This window comes from Pungitius pungitius, chromosome 9 (assembly GCF_949316345.1).
Source record: "Pungitius pungitius chromosome 9, fPunPun2.1, whole genome shotgun sequence".
NCBI classification, from domain to species: domain Eukaryota; kingdom Metazoa; phylum Chordata; class Actinopteri; order Perciformes; family Gasterosteidae; genus Pungitius; species Pungitius pungitius.
In genome coordinates this window covers 2,592,996-2,607,113 of record NC_084908.1, presented here as the reverse complement: position 1 = coordinate 2,607,113, position 14,118 = coordinate 2,592,996, and the positions used below count along the sequence as shown (strand labels likewise).

General features: G+C 45.8%; 1 protein-coding gene across 1 annotated transcript in view; it reads left to right on the top strand.

The window, feature by feature from the left end:
- Positions 1-10,192, top strand: part of LOC119218172 (alpha-1,6-mannosylglycoprotein 6-beta-N-acetylglucosaminyltransferase B-like) — a 46,522-nt gene extending 36,330 nt beyond the window's left edge. The window contains exons 8-16 of the mRNA XM_062564331.1: positions 579-712; positions 1,932-2,062; positions 2,669-2,674; positions 4,731-4,889; positions 5,057-5,203; positions 5,465-5,581; positions 7,820-7,894; positions 8,973-9,256; positions 9,969-10,192. Of these exons, the coding sequence (XP_062420315.1) occupies positions 579-712; positions 1,932-2,062; positions 2,669-2,674; positions 4,731-4,889; positions 5,057-5,203; positions 5,465-5,581; positions 7,820-7,894; positions 8,973-9,256; positions 9,969-10,170 (1,255 nt within the window). The 3' untranslated portion in view covers positions 10,171-10,192. The remainder of the gene's footprint in view (positions 1-578; positions 713-1,931; positions 2,063-2,668; positions 2,675-4,730; positions 4,890-5,056; positions 5,204-5,464; positions 5,582-7,819; positions 7,895-8,972; positions 9,257-9,968) is intronic.
- Positions 10,193-14,118: the final 3,926 nt, after the last annotated feature.

Genomic DNA, 14,118 nt, shown 5'->3' with positions numbered 1-14,118 from the left:
CACATTGTTATCTGGCAAGGAAACGTCTCGGGGCTGAGGAAGTTGAATCTGCCGTGCACCTTTAGCTCCTGTTAATCCCCCTGAGCTAACAGACTGCTACAGACAAGGGCATCAGGAGATTTCTGGGAGTGTGTGCTTGTGTGCTCGTACAGCTGTCTTTGCGAGGACCAATTTTTAGTTTCAGATCTCGGAGTGGGGACATTGTAACCCCTACTTTGTGTGGAGTGTTTGGTTTTAAAGGTTCAGAGGAGAATTGCTTAGGGCAGTGGTTCCCAAACTTTTTCTGTAGAGTCCCCCCTTTGATGGTATAGGAACATTGAATATTGAAGTCGATTTATTGGGATTTATAGTGTCTGCCGTCAGCATGTTTAAACACTCCACACACTGGGGTCTCTCTTCTTGGCCGACCATTGAGCTCAGAGAGCTACAACAGTTGTACACAACAAGGATGATGATGATGATGATGATGATGATGATGATGTGTTGGAGATTAGATACGCAAAACACAAATGAAGATGTCGTACATGCTGGGCAAATGGGGAATACTTATTTCAAGTGGTTGTGCTGTGTCTACACAGATGTCATATTCGAGTGATTGACACATTTGGGACGGAGCCAGCTTACAATCACGAGGAGTACGCAACGCTGCACGGCTACCGGACCAACTGGGGCTACTGGAACCTCAACGCCAGGCAGTACATGACCATGTTCCGTAAGGACCACACTGCGTCTACTGTCAGCACAGCAATGCTTCTGCTATGGATGGGGGTGTTAATCTGGTGTTTCTTTCATTTTCTTTCTTTGTTCTTATTTCTTTAATAAACAATTTCACAATAAATATATTCTTGCAGCCTGCAGCTCACTATATGGCTGCGTTTGACAGTGGCCTTTGTGCTTTGTCAAGGTTGATCCAAACGTCCAAATTTAAGCCGTATGGTTCCTTTTCTCATACTTGGAATATTACCCCCCCCCCCCCCCCCGGCTCTGTAATACATTAAAACTTACCTTAATAGGCTGTCATATCTATTCTATAAAACCAAAGCATTTGAACTTAAAAACTCAAGTTGAAGTTAAACCTGTCCCACAGACACACACACACACACACACACAGATCTGTCACCAGTTTGGCAGTGCTTTCACTTTCTTTGACAGGTCTGTCTGCTTGTTCGCATTCATTTGGATAAATGTGTCTAATGCAGCTATTTTCAGCAACACCGCAGCATCAAGCCGCATCTGCTCTTCATCACGTTTGCGTTCCTCTTTCTGCTCCATGTCGCACAATAAGTCTGATGTGCCGTCTTCGACGCCCCCGTTGTTGTCTGCTTTCTCGCTGCTCCTGACTGAAAACACTGACAGCCGAGCCGCTTCCACATTCCCCACTCGACAATGTCCCGTCAGCAGGGTCGTCACGGGATTAATACGTGGCCCACTTCCACCGAGCTAAGCTCTTACTGCTGGCTCGACAGTTATTAAGGGCTCCGTGTTACCCGAAAGAGCAGCACAAGCCAGAATGGGTTCGTTTTATTAATTGGATAATCATCTTAAAAAAAAAAAAGATAATTGTCAGCGAGGTGGCAATAGAAAGCTGTTTTTGTTAAAGTTAAAGACAGCACTTCAAAAACCATTTCTGTGCACCTCAGATTCACGTGGCCCGAAGCAGCTGGATTCATGACCACCGCTAAGACTCAAGGGGTCAATAATCACACCGACGTAGCCAGTAACACTGAAGAGAAAAAGGATTGTGCTATTTTTCTCTCTTTCACCACTGTCTCTCTGTAACAACTAAACTTTATTTCCCTCTTTCTGGTTTGCTCTCTCTCTCTCTCTCTCTCTCTCGCTTTACGACTATCCTGCTTAACCTTACCACTCTCCCACGCACGCACGCGCACACACACACACACACACACACACACACACACACACACGTTCAGCCCACACGCCAGACAACTCCTTCATGGGCTTTGTTTCGGAGGAGCTGAACGAGACTGAGAAGAGGAGCATCCAGCAGAACAAAGTCAACAACATGGCTGTGGTGTACGGGAAAGAGGCCAGCATGTGGAAGGTACATCACCGTTCACTGTTCACACCTACCGAGTCAAGGTAGATACCTGGAGGGTCACAAAGTGTATCCAGAACCAGCAAATAGACACACGCACACACACAAACGCACGCTGTCCGTATATGTGGGAACAAGCGGGAATAAAGGTACACACACACACACATACGATAACTTACCTACGCACCCCATTGCTTTGCACCGTTACAGCTCAGCATTATGCCGCTCAGTTCAATACACACAATTGTACAGTTTTAATTTACAGGCAATTTCCCTCTCAAAAGCAGCGTGCGTCTTCCTCTGCGTATCGCAGAGCAGCACGTTTGTTCCTCCATTGTAAAGATGCTATTCGCAGCACTTCCCTCATTGTGACAATACGTTCCCTGGGTTTCTTTATCGCTGTTGCTCATGAAGGAGACGAGAAAGGAAGTGAGATGAGGGGGTGAGGGGAGGTATGAACGCACAACAACTTAATCTACAAAAGCCTGATGAGAAGGCACGATGAGTACATTAGTGATTCATCTCTATCTGCTCTCTGTTCTTTGTTCTCCCCATTGTTGTATGTCTGATCTCCTCTTTCTGTCTGGCGAAATTCGGATGGATGCCCTTTAGCTTCAGGTAAGAGTCAGCCACTTTCACCACATATCGCTCTTAAGGCCACATCACAGCCTACAGCACAAGGAACCCTAAGCCATTAGCACGTCGAGGACTTATTCAATCACCATCATTGGATCCGGAGAAGTGGTATCTGAGAAGCAAGTGCACTCGAGATGCACCACGGCATTCACAGGATCAGCCGTCATTCTTGGAGAGCTCGACGTATTGCAGCGATTATCTATTTATCCCCTTGTCAGAAAGCACAAGGACGGGTCCGTTCAGTCACAGGAAGGATGCACGTTTTGCCTTAGAAAACCGTGGCCAATGCAGCACTAATGACAGCGTCGGCCTCAGGTTTTCCTCTGCCTCTGAAATCAAGAAACCATTGTTTCATAGCTCCACAACAGCATCGTGCGTTCTTTGCATACATTTTATAAGGTGAGGCTTTAGGGAGCTACAATGTTTCAGAGGAGGCCCGGATGACCCGCTTGTTAATTCTGACATGCTTTCATGAACATTTTTGGAACAAAGTTGTCCCCCATCATGGGCTTTCTTACACAGAGACAAGAGCGTGCGCATGATGCATTAAGTTATTAAACTTGACTAATTTGGCAGCCAGCTAGTTATCTACCAACCTTGCTGATTCCATCCTACTTTAATGCTACACTGGTTAACTCTACAAGCCCAAGTAGGGGCTGGTCTAGAGTGAGGACCTGTACATATTGTGATACAATATAGCCATTATAAGAGGAATAACATTATATATATAACACTCTTTAGACCTAATCCAATGCACGTTGAGAGACAGCTTGGACACACAGAGCGAAAGCTGCATGTGCAGGTTCTGAAATCTGCACCCGTGTTTCTCCTTCTGCTAATTCATGTCGTGTGCTGCTCTCGCCGCCTGGGCTAATCTCCTAATTGGCCGAGAAAATCCGCACAGAGGAAACTATCGATCGCCACAGCCTCCACAAACAGAGTACAGGGAGACAGTAAGCTGCTCAACATACTTCGGCCCAGGGGGTCACGCCCCATTTCCAATGATTCAGTTTTTTCTGCGGACTTATTGGGTGTTTGGTTTTAGTTCTCGCAGTCATCATGCTCAGCCTCGACTTCCTCACGTCTGGAGAAACAAGCAGAGCTGTTAGTGAGTGCAAGTATCACCCACACATTTCCCAGCGCAGTCATTTTGCAAATTAGATATCCATCCGCTGCGGTCAATTACATTGGGTTTGTTTTTTCTTTTGGATAAACAGCCTGTCGATTTCATTTAAGTATATTCAGGGTCAAGTAGATTATACTCTCACTAGGGAATAAAATAAGTAGGATCCGTCCATCCAATGGACATTCTCTGTGTCCAAAAGCATCTTTATAATAAACACAGGGGAGACAGGGGAGTGGTAGCAGGAGTAGTTCCACGATGAGAGAGGCGTTATTTTCATTCATGTGAGTGTTTACCATTCACAGCCTGCAGCTGTTAGTTTTTCCTCTTTATCTCTCTCTCTCTCTCTCTCTGAAGTCTATATCAGTAGCAGTTGTTTTCTGGTTGGACTGTCATACAGAAACACGCACACCCTGTAGATAAAACAGAGACGTCAAAATACAAACATGCCCCAAAGAAGGTGAGTGCGCCACACAGGCCGTGTTTTCTTCGGGATCGTGTCGGTTGTCAGGGCCTCTCGCAGTATTTGATCGTTGTGTCATGGATTTTGGCATCGTGTATCACATGTTCATGTCTGACACGAACGGGAGAAAAAGGAGAGAAACGATTAGAACTAAACGATGAGTTCGGCGGGTTGGGTTCGACCTCCAACCTTTAGCATTTCGGTGTTTTTCCAGACCTGAAGACACAATTGTAGAAACAAGTTGATACAAGTCTTTTCTTAAGATGTATTCCCACACTTGAAAAATTAGAGACAAACATGAATACACTGCACTGTAAAAACAAAGACGTAACAAACACAGCAGCCGGGGCTCGGACACGGATTCTTTAATCCTCCCCCCCGGCCTGTCGTTCTCTTCCCACACATCGTCCTCAATCCCACCAACCAATCCCTTTCCCCTCCTTCTCCTCCAGCAGGGTAAGGAAGGTTTCCTGCAGATTCTCCACAGGTACATGGAGGTCCACGGCACGGTGTACTATGAGACCCAGAGGCCTCCGGAGGTCCCGGCCTTCGTGAAGAACCACGGCCTGCTGCCCCAGCACGAGCTGCAGCAACTGCTGCGCAAGGCCAAGGCAAGATCATCTGCATTTATACCCGGAAACGGATAATGTCACAGACACTCAACAACACGCCACGATACTGACCTGAAGACATCTTGAACTAATTATCATAATTGCTGCATAACCTACCAATAATAAATCAAACTAACTAACTAATAAACTAACTATTGTTCTTCTAGCTCTTCATTGGCTTTGGTTTCCCCTACGAAGGCCCCGCCCCCCTGGAGGCCATAGCCAATGGCTGCATCTTCCTGCAGCCCAAGTTTCAGCCGCCTCACAGCTCACTCAATCATGAGTTTTTCAGGGGCAAGCCCACATCTAGAGAGGTAAGCTCACCACGTCCAGTACCCCCTCCACCGGTCAGTCACCGATGACAGTATTTTGGCCGCTGCTGCTTCCGTTGGCGGCCAAGTTGCCAATTAGCCTGTTTAAATATATCAGACACATAAGATATTTGTGTTTGTTAAATTAATTTAATACCATTCAATATAAATACACAAAACAGTAATCACATCATCATCATCACTGTTAGGAAAGGGGATGATCTTTTGCTTTTAGAAAGTGTTTGTGTCATGTGTTTTGTGCAGGTGTCCTCCCAGCACCCGTACGCAGAGCAGTACATCGGCAATCCTCACGTCATGACAGTGGACTACAACAACTCCCAGGAGTTCGACTCCGCCATCAGGGAAATCATGAGGACCAAGGTACTCTTAGAAAAGGACACGTGCATCTTTTGACTTCTCCTTCATGTGAAGCAGATGTTCCGCGCCGGCACCTCATGGAATCCTCTGCATTGATTTACATATGAGCCCTGGCAGCAGGCCTGTTGGAATGGTCTTTTTCAGGTCTTTGATGTGAATTAGCTCGGCATTAAAGAAGAAAATTAACTATTTAAAAAAATAAATAATACAATTTTGCAACATCAGATGAAAAAAAACAACTGTTCATTTACACAGTGAGGCGAGATTTATAGTGGTCCTTTGTTCTGTTTTGTAGTTTTTGTTTCCATTCACCACAAGGGAGCTGTGATAAAGCTACGCCAACGTGCAGCAATGGCATTACGCAGGACGGACGGGTTGAGCGAGAATGTGAGGATTGTGGGAACTGCCGAGTGTGGGAGAGAGGTTAATTGAGGAGTCAACCAGGGAGATTAAATCTTAAAGAAAGGAGGGAGGGAAGAGGAAGTTTGAGAACCAGATCAAGCAAACGTTTGAATGGTCTCAAAATCGATGTGCTCTCATTAAAATAAAGGGACACATAAAGTACCGTATTTTCAACTAAAGCACGTTTAGAAAAGTCACGATTTCAAGAGCATCAAGAGGGTGAATCAGCGGATCACTGTCAACATTGCATTTTGTCAAAATATATATATATATATAATATATATATATATATTTCTGAGGCCTAACTGGACACACAAGTCACATTGTAGCTGTGAAGTCACAAAACGCGAGCATTAAAAACGCTTGGGTCTCGTCTGTGTTGTCAGACAAGATTACAGCTCGGCGGCCTCGGCCCGCTGCTCCGTCTGCTCTGTGGGACCACGAGGGGAGCGCTGATGGACCTGCTCACCCTGCACCGGAGGCACGGCGCCCCGGCAAACGCACACAGACGAGCGATGTTATTCCCCCTCGCGTTTATAACGGCACTCGGAGCCTCACCCACACATTGCAGATGTGGACTTCAAGACACACACACACACACTCCAACAGTCACGCTGTGTGTGTGTGTGTGTGTGTGTGTGTGTGTGTGTGTGTGTGTGTGTGTGTGTGTGTGTGTGTGTGTGTGTGTGTGTGTGTGTGTGTGTGTGTGTGTGTGTGTGTGTGTGCGTGAGAGAGAGTTTCAGAGGCTCATGGTCAGTCATGCAGGACAAAGCAATCTCTGGCTCCCTGACAAATCCTCATGTTCCAATAAATCCTTTCTTCATCTCATTCATTGTGTTTTTTCTTCCTCTCTGCGCCTCCGCGTGTGTCTCCTTTCCCTTCAGCTTCAGTCTTTCTCACTCCATCCACCTTTGCACAATCTTTGGCCAAATGATGCCTCAATATCCAAGCCTGCAATCGATTAAAAAGTATTTTACTCTACTACTGATTCTTCTTTAAACTGCTGACAAAATACCTTTGACGAGTCACTTTGCCTGGTTAAGTAAATAGCAGTAGATTGTGAGGTCCCCCCCCCCCCCCCGTGCACCTGTTTACTCTCTCCTCCGGCTTCCAAAGTGAATTAACGCAAGGCTTTGATCAGATTTTCAGTGTGCAGAACTTTTTTCAAATTGCATCATCCCGGCGTACTTTCTGCACTCGAATTGGGCCACGTCTGATTTCACACATGGTTGAACATCATGACCGTTCTTAGATCTTTCCGGAGATGCAATTTGGGGAGTCGTGTGTCATTTGCGGAGGCGTTAAGGCAAGCCGCTTAAATCTCTGCTGAGATCAACGAGGAGTTTTGTTTAATTCTCCATTTGTCACACTTCTGCAATAACGTCCTTTACGTCAATGATGAAACTCTGATTGATATTTTAATGGAGTGTGGCAGATTTCTAATTAGGATATCAACGATACAACACAACAGCTAAATCAATGTGCGTTAATCCAGGCACTGCAGTCGGAGCTATTTTACATCCGTCCAGCATTCGTGTTTATCAGCGTGAACTGGTACTAGCGGGAAAAGAAACGTTTCTTTCTTCACTTACAGTTCATCACTAATTAAGATTATTTTATTCATACAGCAAGCCCAGCAGGGCATGATCCATTGGTATGTAAATAAGGCCTAATGAGTTTCAAAGAAGGGTTTACAGGAATCTGAGGAGAAATCATCACCCACCGAAACCATCAAAGAGCGGAGACAACTTTATTGCCGTTAGTGTGAACTGCCAGCAACAAAAAGTACTGCTGTATGCACAATATGAATGTGGTGTGAACTGCGTTTGTCATTTCCAGGTGGAGCCATATCTGCCTTATGAGTACACCTGTCAGGGGATGCTGGAGAGAGTTCATGCCTACATACAGAATCAGGTCAGTCAGCGTTCTCCCTCACTCTCATACATACTGTCTTCAGCAGCTCTCAAACTCCCCGCTCTGCTTCATATTTCAGCACTATGTGCATTCAACACCCAGGACATTATGTATGTCTGCTCCAGTGTGTGTGTGTGTGTGTGAGAGAGAGTCATTATCTCTGTACTCCACGTATGTAGACTTGAGATTAATCTACATGCTAAGTCTCATTAAAAACCACATATCTGCCCCGGAGCTCTGAAGCAGAAGGTCTCCTGACACTAATGAGGAGGGATGAGTAAGGAGAAAGAGCAGAGGTGTGGGCATGAGGATGATGGAGGACACGAAGAAAAGAACTTTCCCACTCTGGACTTCAGACAAACTGCAGAGGTGTCTCTCAACAACCTTCGTCTGCTCTTGTCCGGCAGCTGGTTTTTGGATACAGAAATCTCTGCTGCAGCATGTATTCTGTGGAAAGAGGAACAGGAGAAATTGTTAATCAAGATTGACCATGAAGACCACTGCGTCCATGTGGTAAATACGCATGGAGTGATACACACAGGCCTGCTGTAGCAGCTGAGGCTGACCACACTTCTCCTACCTCGCCTCACTCTTTCTCAGACGTTTGGCATGTTTTTAGGTTCCTTGCCGTCGTTTTATGGGCTGTAGAAGCTTTCAGCACCCTTCACTGTTTCCAATGGAAACACGCTGTGCTACTGGCGTTAAAGTATCAGCGGCACAAAGCGCGCGCGCGCGGGGGGGGGGGGGGGGGATTGGTGCTCTCGTGAATTCACAGCTTGATGTCGGATCCAGGTAACCATGGGAAAGCGTTGCTGTTATTTGAGTCTCTCTGACCAAAGCGCTATTGTTAAAGGGATAGATTCACATATTATTTATCTCTTGAAACAATGAAGCAGTTTCTCCCTGCTGAGATGCTTCCTCCAAAAGAGATTTAAGATGATGTTTAACCAAGTGGATATTCTCCAAAATGTGGCTCTTTGTTCCCTTACTGTCTCCCTCTTGCCGTTGGTGTCCCTCCGACAGTCTCCCACAATGACCTGATTGCACAAATAAAGGTCACCATGTCTTGCCCCTCCAGGACTTCTGCGCCCCTGAGCCTCCCTTCGTTCCAGCCAACTTCTCCAGACAGGTGTCGGCCGGTGGCAGCCGGATTACAGGTTCCCTGTTTGGGCCCCGGGACAATTCCACAGCGCTCGGCTGGGCGTCCGACGCGACGGCGCCCGCCGCCTGGCCTCCCCTCAGCTCCCTCAGACTGCTCATATCTCAGGAGGGCCAGTCCTGTGTGGAGGCGTGCCACTCGGAGGGTTTCACCTGTGAGCCCGCTCACTTCCGCTTCATCAACAACAAGGAGGCGCTGCGAGGGTAAGAGACAAAAGTCCATCCGGGTCACGTGGACCCCGCCTGTCACAATTCCTCATTTGCGGACTTCTGGTGATACTTACTTGTTTAAATCCCCTCAAAGACAAACAAAGGGCTCCTGGTGATTACATTTCATCGACTCAAAGTCACAGGTTCTAGATCCACCGCACAGGAGGGATAACGTCTCGCCACGTATTTATTCACTGTTCTGTACCAGCTCCAGGCTGCTGAACCACAAAGCTCCTCTCCTCCAAAACATCCCTCCACTGACTACTTTCAGCTCAGACTCCAAATTCGTTGGCCTTTTCATCCAAGAGTGTTCTGTGTTTAGTTCTCAGTCTTGGCGCTCTTCTTTTGTTTTTTCTTTATCTCCCTTCAAAACTCAAAAGTCTGCTCTCAGAAAACAGACGTTTTCTTCCTCGCACTGACACCTCGTACCTGCCTTGCAGTTTTATCCAACTTCCTTGTCACTTCTCCACTAAATTTCCTTCTCTTTTTAAACTGACAACTGAAGTCTGATGAAGGTGAAAAAAAACAATTTGCTTTTTTCCTGTTTTTCGCTTGCGGTTACCCCAATTTTATTTCTCCTGTTGCTTATTTCATATAAAAAATGACTTCAGCAACATGGCCAAACATTGTCCCCGTCGTCGAAACCTGATCAACTGTGGTTTTAGGGTGACGCCAGAACGCTTCTCCTTCGTTTTCCCCCCCTCAGGTTGAAGGTGCAGTGCGAGGTAGTCGACTCCGAGGCCAACCACATCCTTCCAGCCTTCTCGGCGGCACGGCGGGAGTGTGGCCTCCAGCGGGAACCCCTCCTCTTCAGCTGTGCGGGACACTCCCCCAAATACAGACGCCTTTGCCCGTGCAGAGACTTCCGCCGTGGCCAGGTGGCTTTGTGCAGAGACTGCCTACAATGAGGGGGGGGGCGGGGCGGATGGGACGCACGCCAAAGAAGGACGTAGCGACCGGCGTCGTGGTTTGAGGCGGAGACGGGCCGTGGAGCTGTGACGCGGATGGCGATGACGTCGCAGAGAGGCTGCTAACACCCCTCCCCCGTAAAAAAAAAAGTAAATGTAGAATAGTGGGTGTGTGGAGTCAGAGAGCTAAAGGCAGGTTATAAGTGAGGACTTTGGTTGTTGTAACTTGCCGGGGTTTTAAAAAAATACCAGTAAGACGTTGTAGAACAGGGCTCTAATGATAAGAGGTGGAAACTGGGTTACCATTGCCAACAAACCTCCGACTACAGAACCAGCGTTCTTACAGGAGGTTTTCCATCCTTTGAAGCTGCGTCGCACCAAACTGTAAGCTGTTTAAGTTTGGGAAAATGTGTTCTCGAAGAAGCATGTGACTGCAGCAAAACTCAAGCATTGGGGACTATTGTCTGATTCCGTGACAAAGTCTTCAAATAAGTTGGCGGCCTGAAGAAGGCGAACCTCGGGTCAATATCCAATCTCCTCTCTGCACTTGGACAAAAGGATGATGGACAACCAGGTTATCTCCCTCGCTTTTACTCTCGTCCCCCAATGATGGACAGAGTAATTTATCGGACTGAAGCGAAAGTCTGAGGCGGCGTCGGTCAATGCAATCATCGCTCGTCACAAAAAGGAGAGCAGGAGAAGCGGGAGGACAGAGCACAAAAATGAGGAGTTTGAGATTATTTTTCATAAAATATTCTTTAGAGCTCTCAACTGGATTTTTAGAAACTCCCCCGGGCTTTATTATGGAAAAAATTGAAATGAAAATTAAAAAAAAAAATGTGAACAGATCAAAGTGTGGAGGTGGGTTTTGTGTTCGCTGGGGGGTCTCCTTTCTTGTTTCTTCTGTTCCTGCTCTTACACCCATCGATTACGATCCTCCCACACTACAAACTCCTCTGCATGTCCATCAATCCAACAGGAGGGAGAAACGTTCTTCTCGTGTGGCGGGAGATTCTTAGATTAATATCCAGTATTTTGCTAATACGCCATAATAAAGCTAAAAGTCTAGAGGTCCCAAATAGTTCTCCGTCTCCCTCCTCCTTTTCACCAGATGTTTCAAAAACTTCCACACGAAGACACCCTTTATTCAACTCTGATGACTTAATAATCTTTGCCAGAGAATCGGTGTTGCTAAAGGCTCAAGGACGTGGCTGCTGGCACTCGCCTGTCTTATTCTGCCTTTGACTGGCGGCCGACTCCTCACTCATTACTGGCAGCGTGCGTCCTCCAGCCTCAGCTGCTGCGGATCTGCCCTTTACTGACTATACATTTCCTATTGTTTATTTACAGCCAGATTGGATTAACCGTAACCGTATAGTCAATGCACGGATCTTTGATTAACTATTGTGTCTGTAGGTTGGCGCGTGTGTGTGTGTGTGTGTTACTGTGTGGGCGTGTGTCTGCGTTAGAGAAACAGAAAAGCTTTTGGTCTAGGTCCCAGTGAAAAAGGAATGAAAGGAATAATGAATCACAAATGTGAATGCCAAAGTAGATTCATCAAATCCTCATTGACCTGCTACAGTATGGGGAAAAAGGTCCCCACTTTTTCACCAACGCACTTTAATTTCGATTTAACACTAGAGGGAATTCAACTTGCAGTGACTACTTTCCATACATCTTCTTGATTGATATATTTACAATGATCATAAAAAAGCACTTAAGCCCTGTGTAGAAAATCAACTTTATTCCATCAGCCTGACAGCAGGCTGCAGCCAATGGAAAGGTTCCAATAGCAAGTCAATGGGCATCATTTGTGATGACGACGCATCACAGTTGATCCCATGTTGTATTAGCTACAACTATAAGACGTTTATTCCTATTCATATCCCCTTATGGAAAATTTTGAGGAATACGCTGAGGTATTGACAATTGCAGACTTTTCAGTACGACTCACTGAAGAAGTTAGATGCTTTCTGGGTACCTCGCTGTCCTGAACACTTTTGCTTTGAACTGCTATTAAATAGGGCTAATCCATGAGAGACCTGGTTTTAATGGCACTGTTTGGGTCTCTTACAATTGTGTCCATCTGCTCTGAAGGTGACTTTAAAACTTTATTCATGGCTGCAGAGGAACCACATGGGAAATTCTTTCCACAGCTGTGTATTTCCTGTTTTTGTTGAAGCCCCCCGTCACAGCATCTCTTGACAGACTGTGTCTGCATGTGTGCGTTTAGAAAGATGCTCCACACAGCTTGAACCTAAACGGTCTTTAAAGTGCCTTTAGGCCACAATTCATCTTGAGTGACTGCTCCATCCAGCAGACAGAAACATGTAAACCAGTAAAGCAAAAGAAACAAATGGCGCAGAGACAGCATGTCATAAGCGTGTATTTGGTCACAGCATTATGTCGACTTCGTCATGGTAGTATCTGCCACTCAGTCAAAAGGTGCACAGTGGGGAAACCACAGAAAAAAACAACATTACATCTGCTTTAACATGCACAATTGTAGCAACAAGATATTGACACGTTAGTAGTTTGTATTGGCTAGACTCTCAACAGAGTGATTGTGTACCGTAGAGCTGGAGCTGTTATTATTATCAGTCAATTCACAGAAAATCAATTATTCATCATTTTCTGCTCCGTAATTTCTCCCGTCGCAAAGAAACACCATAAAGCTTTTGACTAGTCATGCTATGCTAAGGTAAAGGTAAAAAAAAATATGCAATTGAGACTCTAGGCTCCACAATGTTAACATAGATAATAAATCAAAGTGAGATTTATAGTTGTTATTTTTCCTCATACAGTCTTTTTTAACAGTAACTTTAAATCGGCTGAGCTCCTCTGGACTCAGATGGTAATGAAAAACCGTAAAGAGCATGTTGAGTAGTGCTGCACTATACGCCATCTCAATATTTAGTTGGATTATTATTACTGATGCATTTTAAAAGTACCTGGTTTATTGTAAAGCAGTGATTTGTAGTGATATAAATATAGCAACGGTATAAATATTATCCTAATTATGTACAAGAATGAAGCTAAAGGAAATGTGTGTCTAATCCTGGTCCATGTGATTGTCTCTGGCTCGTTGTTGTCTGCTTTCCACAGAGCAGCATTAACCAGCTTATTATCGGCCCTGTTTGGGCTGTTTTTTGAATCCAAGAATATTACTTATGCTGTTTAAACAATAATTAATCACGAAGGGAGCAGATTGATTTACACGGCTGAATAATTACTGAGCCACAACACAGACAGTGAGTGCAGAACTCGAGCGAAAAAGTGTTTGTCTGAACTTGCCGATCCAAGGTACTGTGCACACTTGGACCAACACCATCTCATTTTTCTAACACCTCTCGGTGGTCCAATTCGCCGACAAAAACAACAACAAAAAACGCTGGCAGTTTTTTTTGGTTTATTTGTTTGCTGTACATCGATTAGCGTGCTTCCCCTCGTCTTCACCTCGGCCACGCGGGGCATCGGCCCCCAGTTTGTGCGTGTGTGTGTGTGTGTGGGCGCGTTCGTGTGTGTTTATGTTTGCATGTGTCCGAGTGTGGAAGCAAAGCCTTTGTAAGTGCGGACACTCGTCCGTTTGTGCCGCTTCCTCGCGTTTACTGTCGCCACTTTCTTTTTGAAATGGAGGACGCATCCAGGGCCTTCAGTCACGTGGTCAGTTGGAGCCTGTTTCGGGTGCAGATTTAGGAAAACCATTGTAATACTCGATTGAGCACAAACTAATTTCCGGAATAATCTCCAAATCGAATAAGATGGAGGTGTGATTCATCTTTGTTTGGACTGAAATGACACCAGGGGGGGGGGGGGGGAATGGGAGATCACGGGAGGGAGAGAGAGAGAGAGATGAAGAAAGAAGCCAAATGAAGGTCGCGGGTGATCAGATATGAGGTAATTAGCAGAGGAAAAAGGCTAGCGTGACAAAAGGAAAGAAGATGAAAA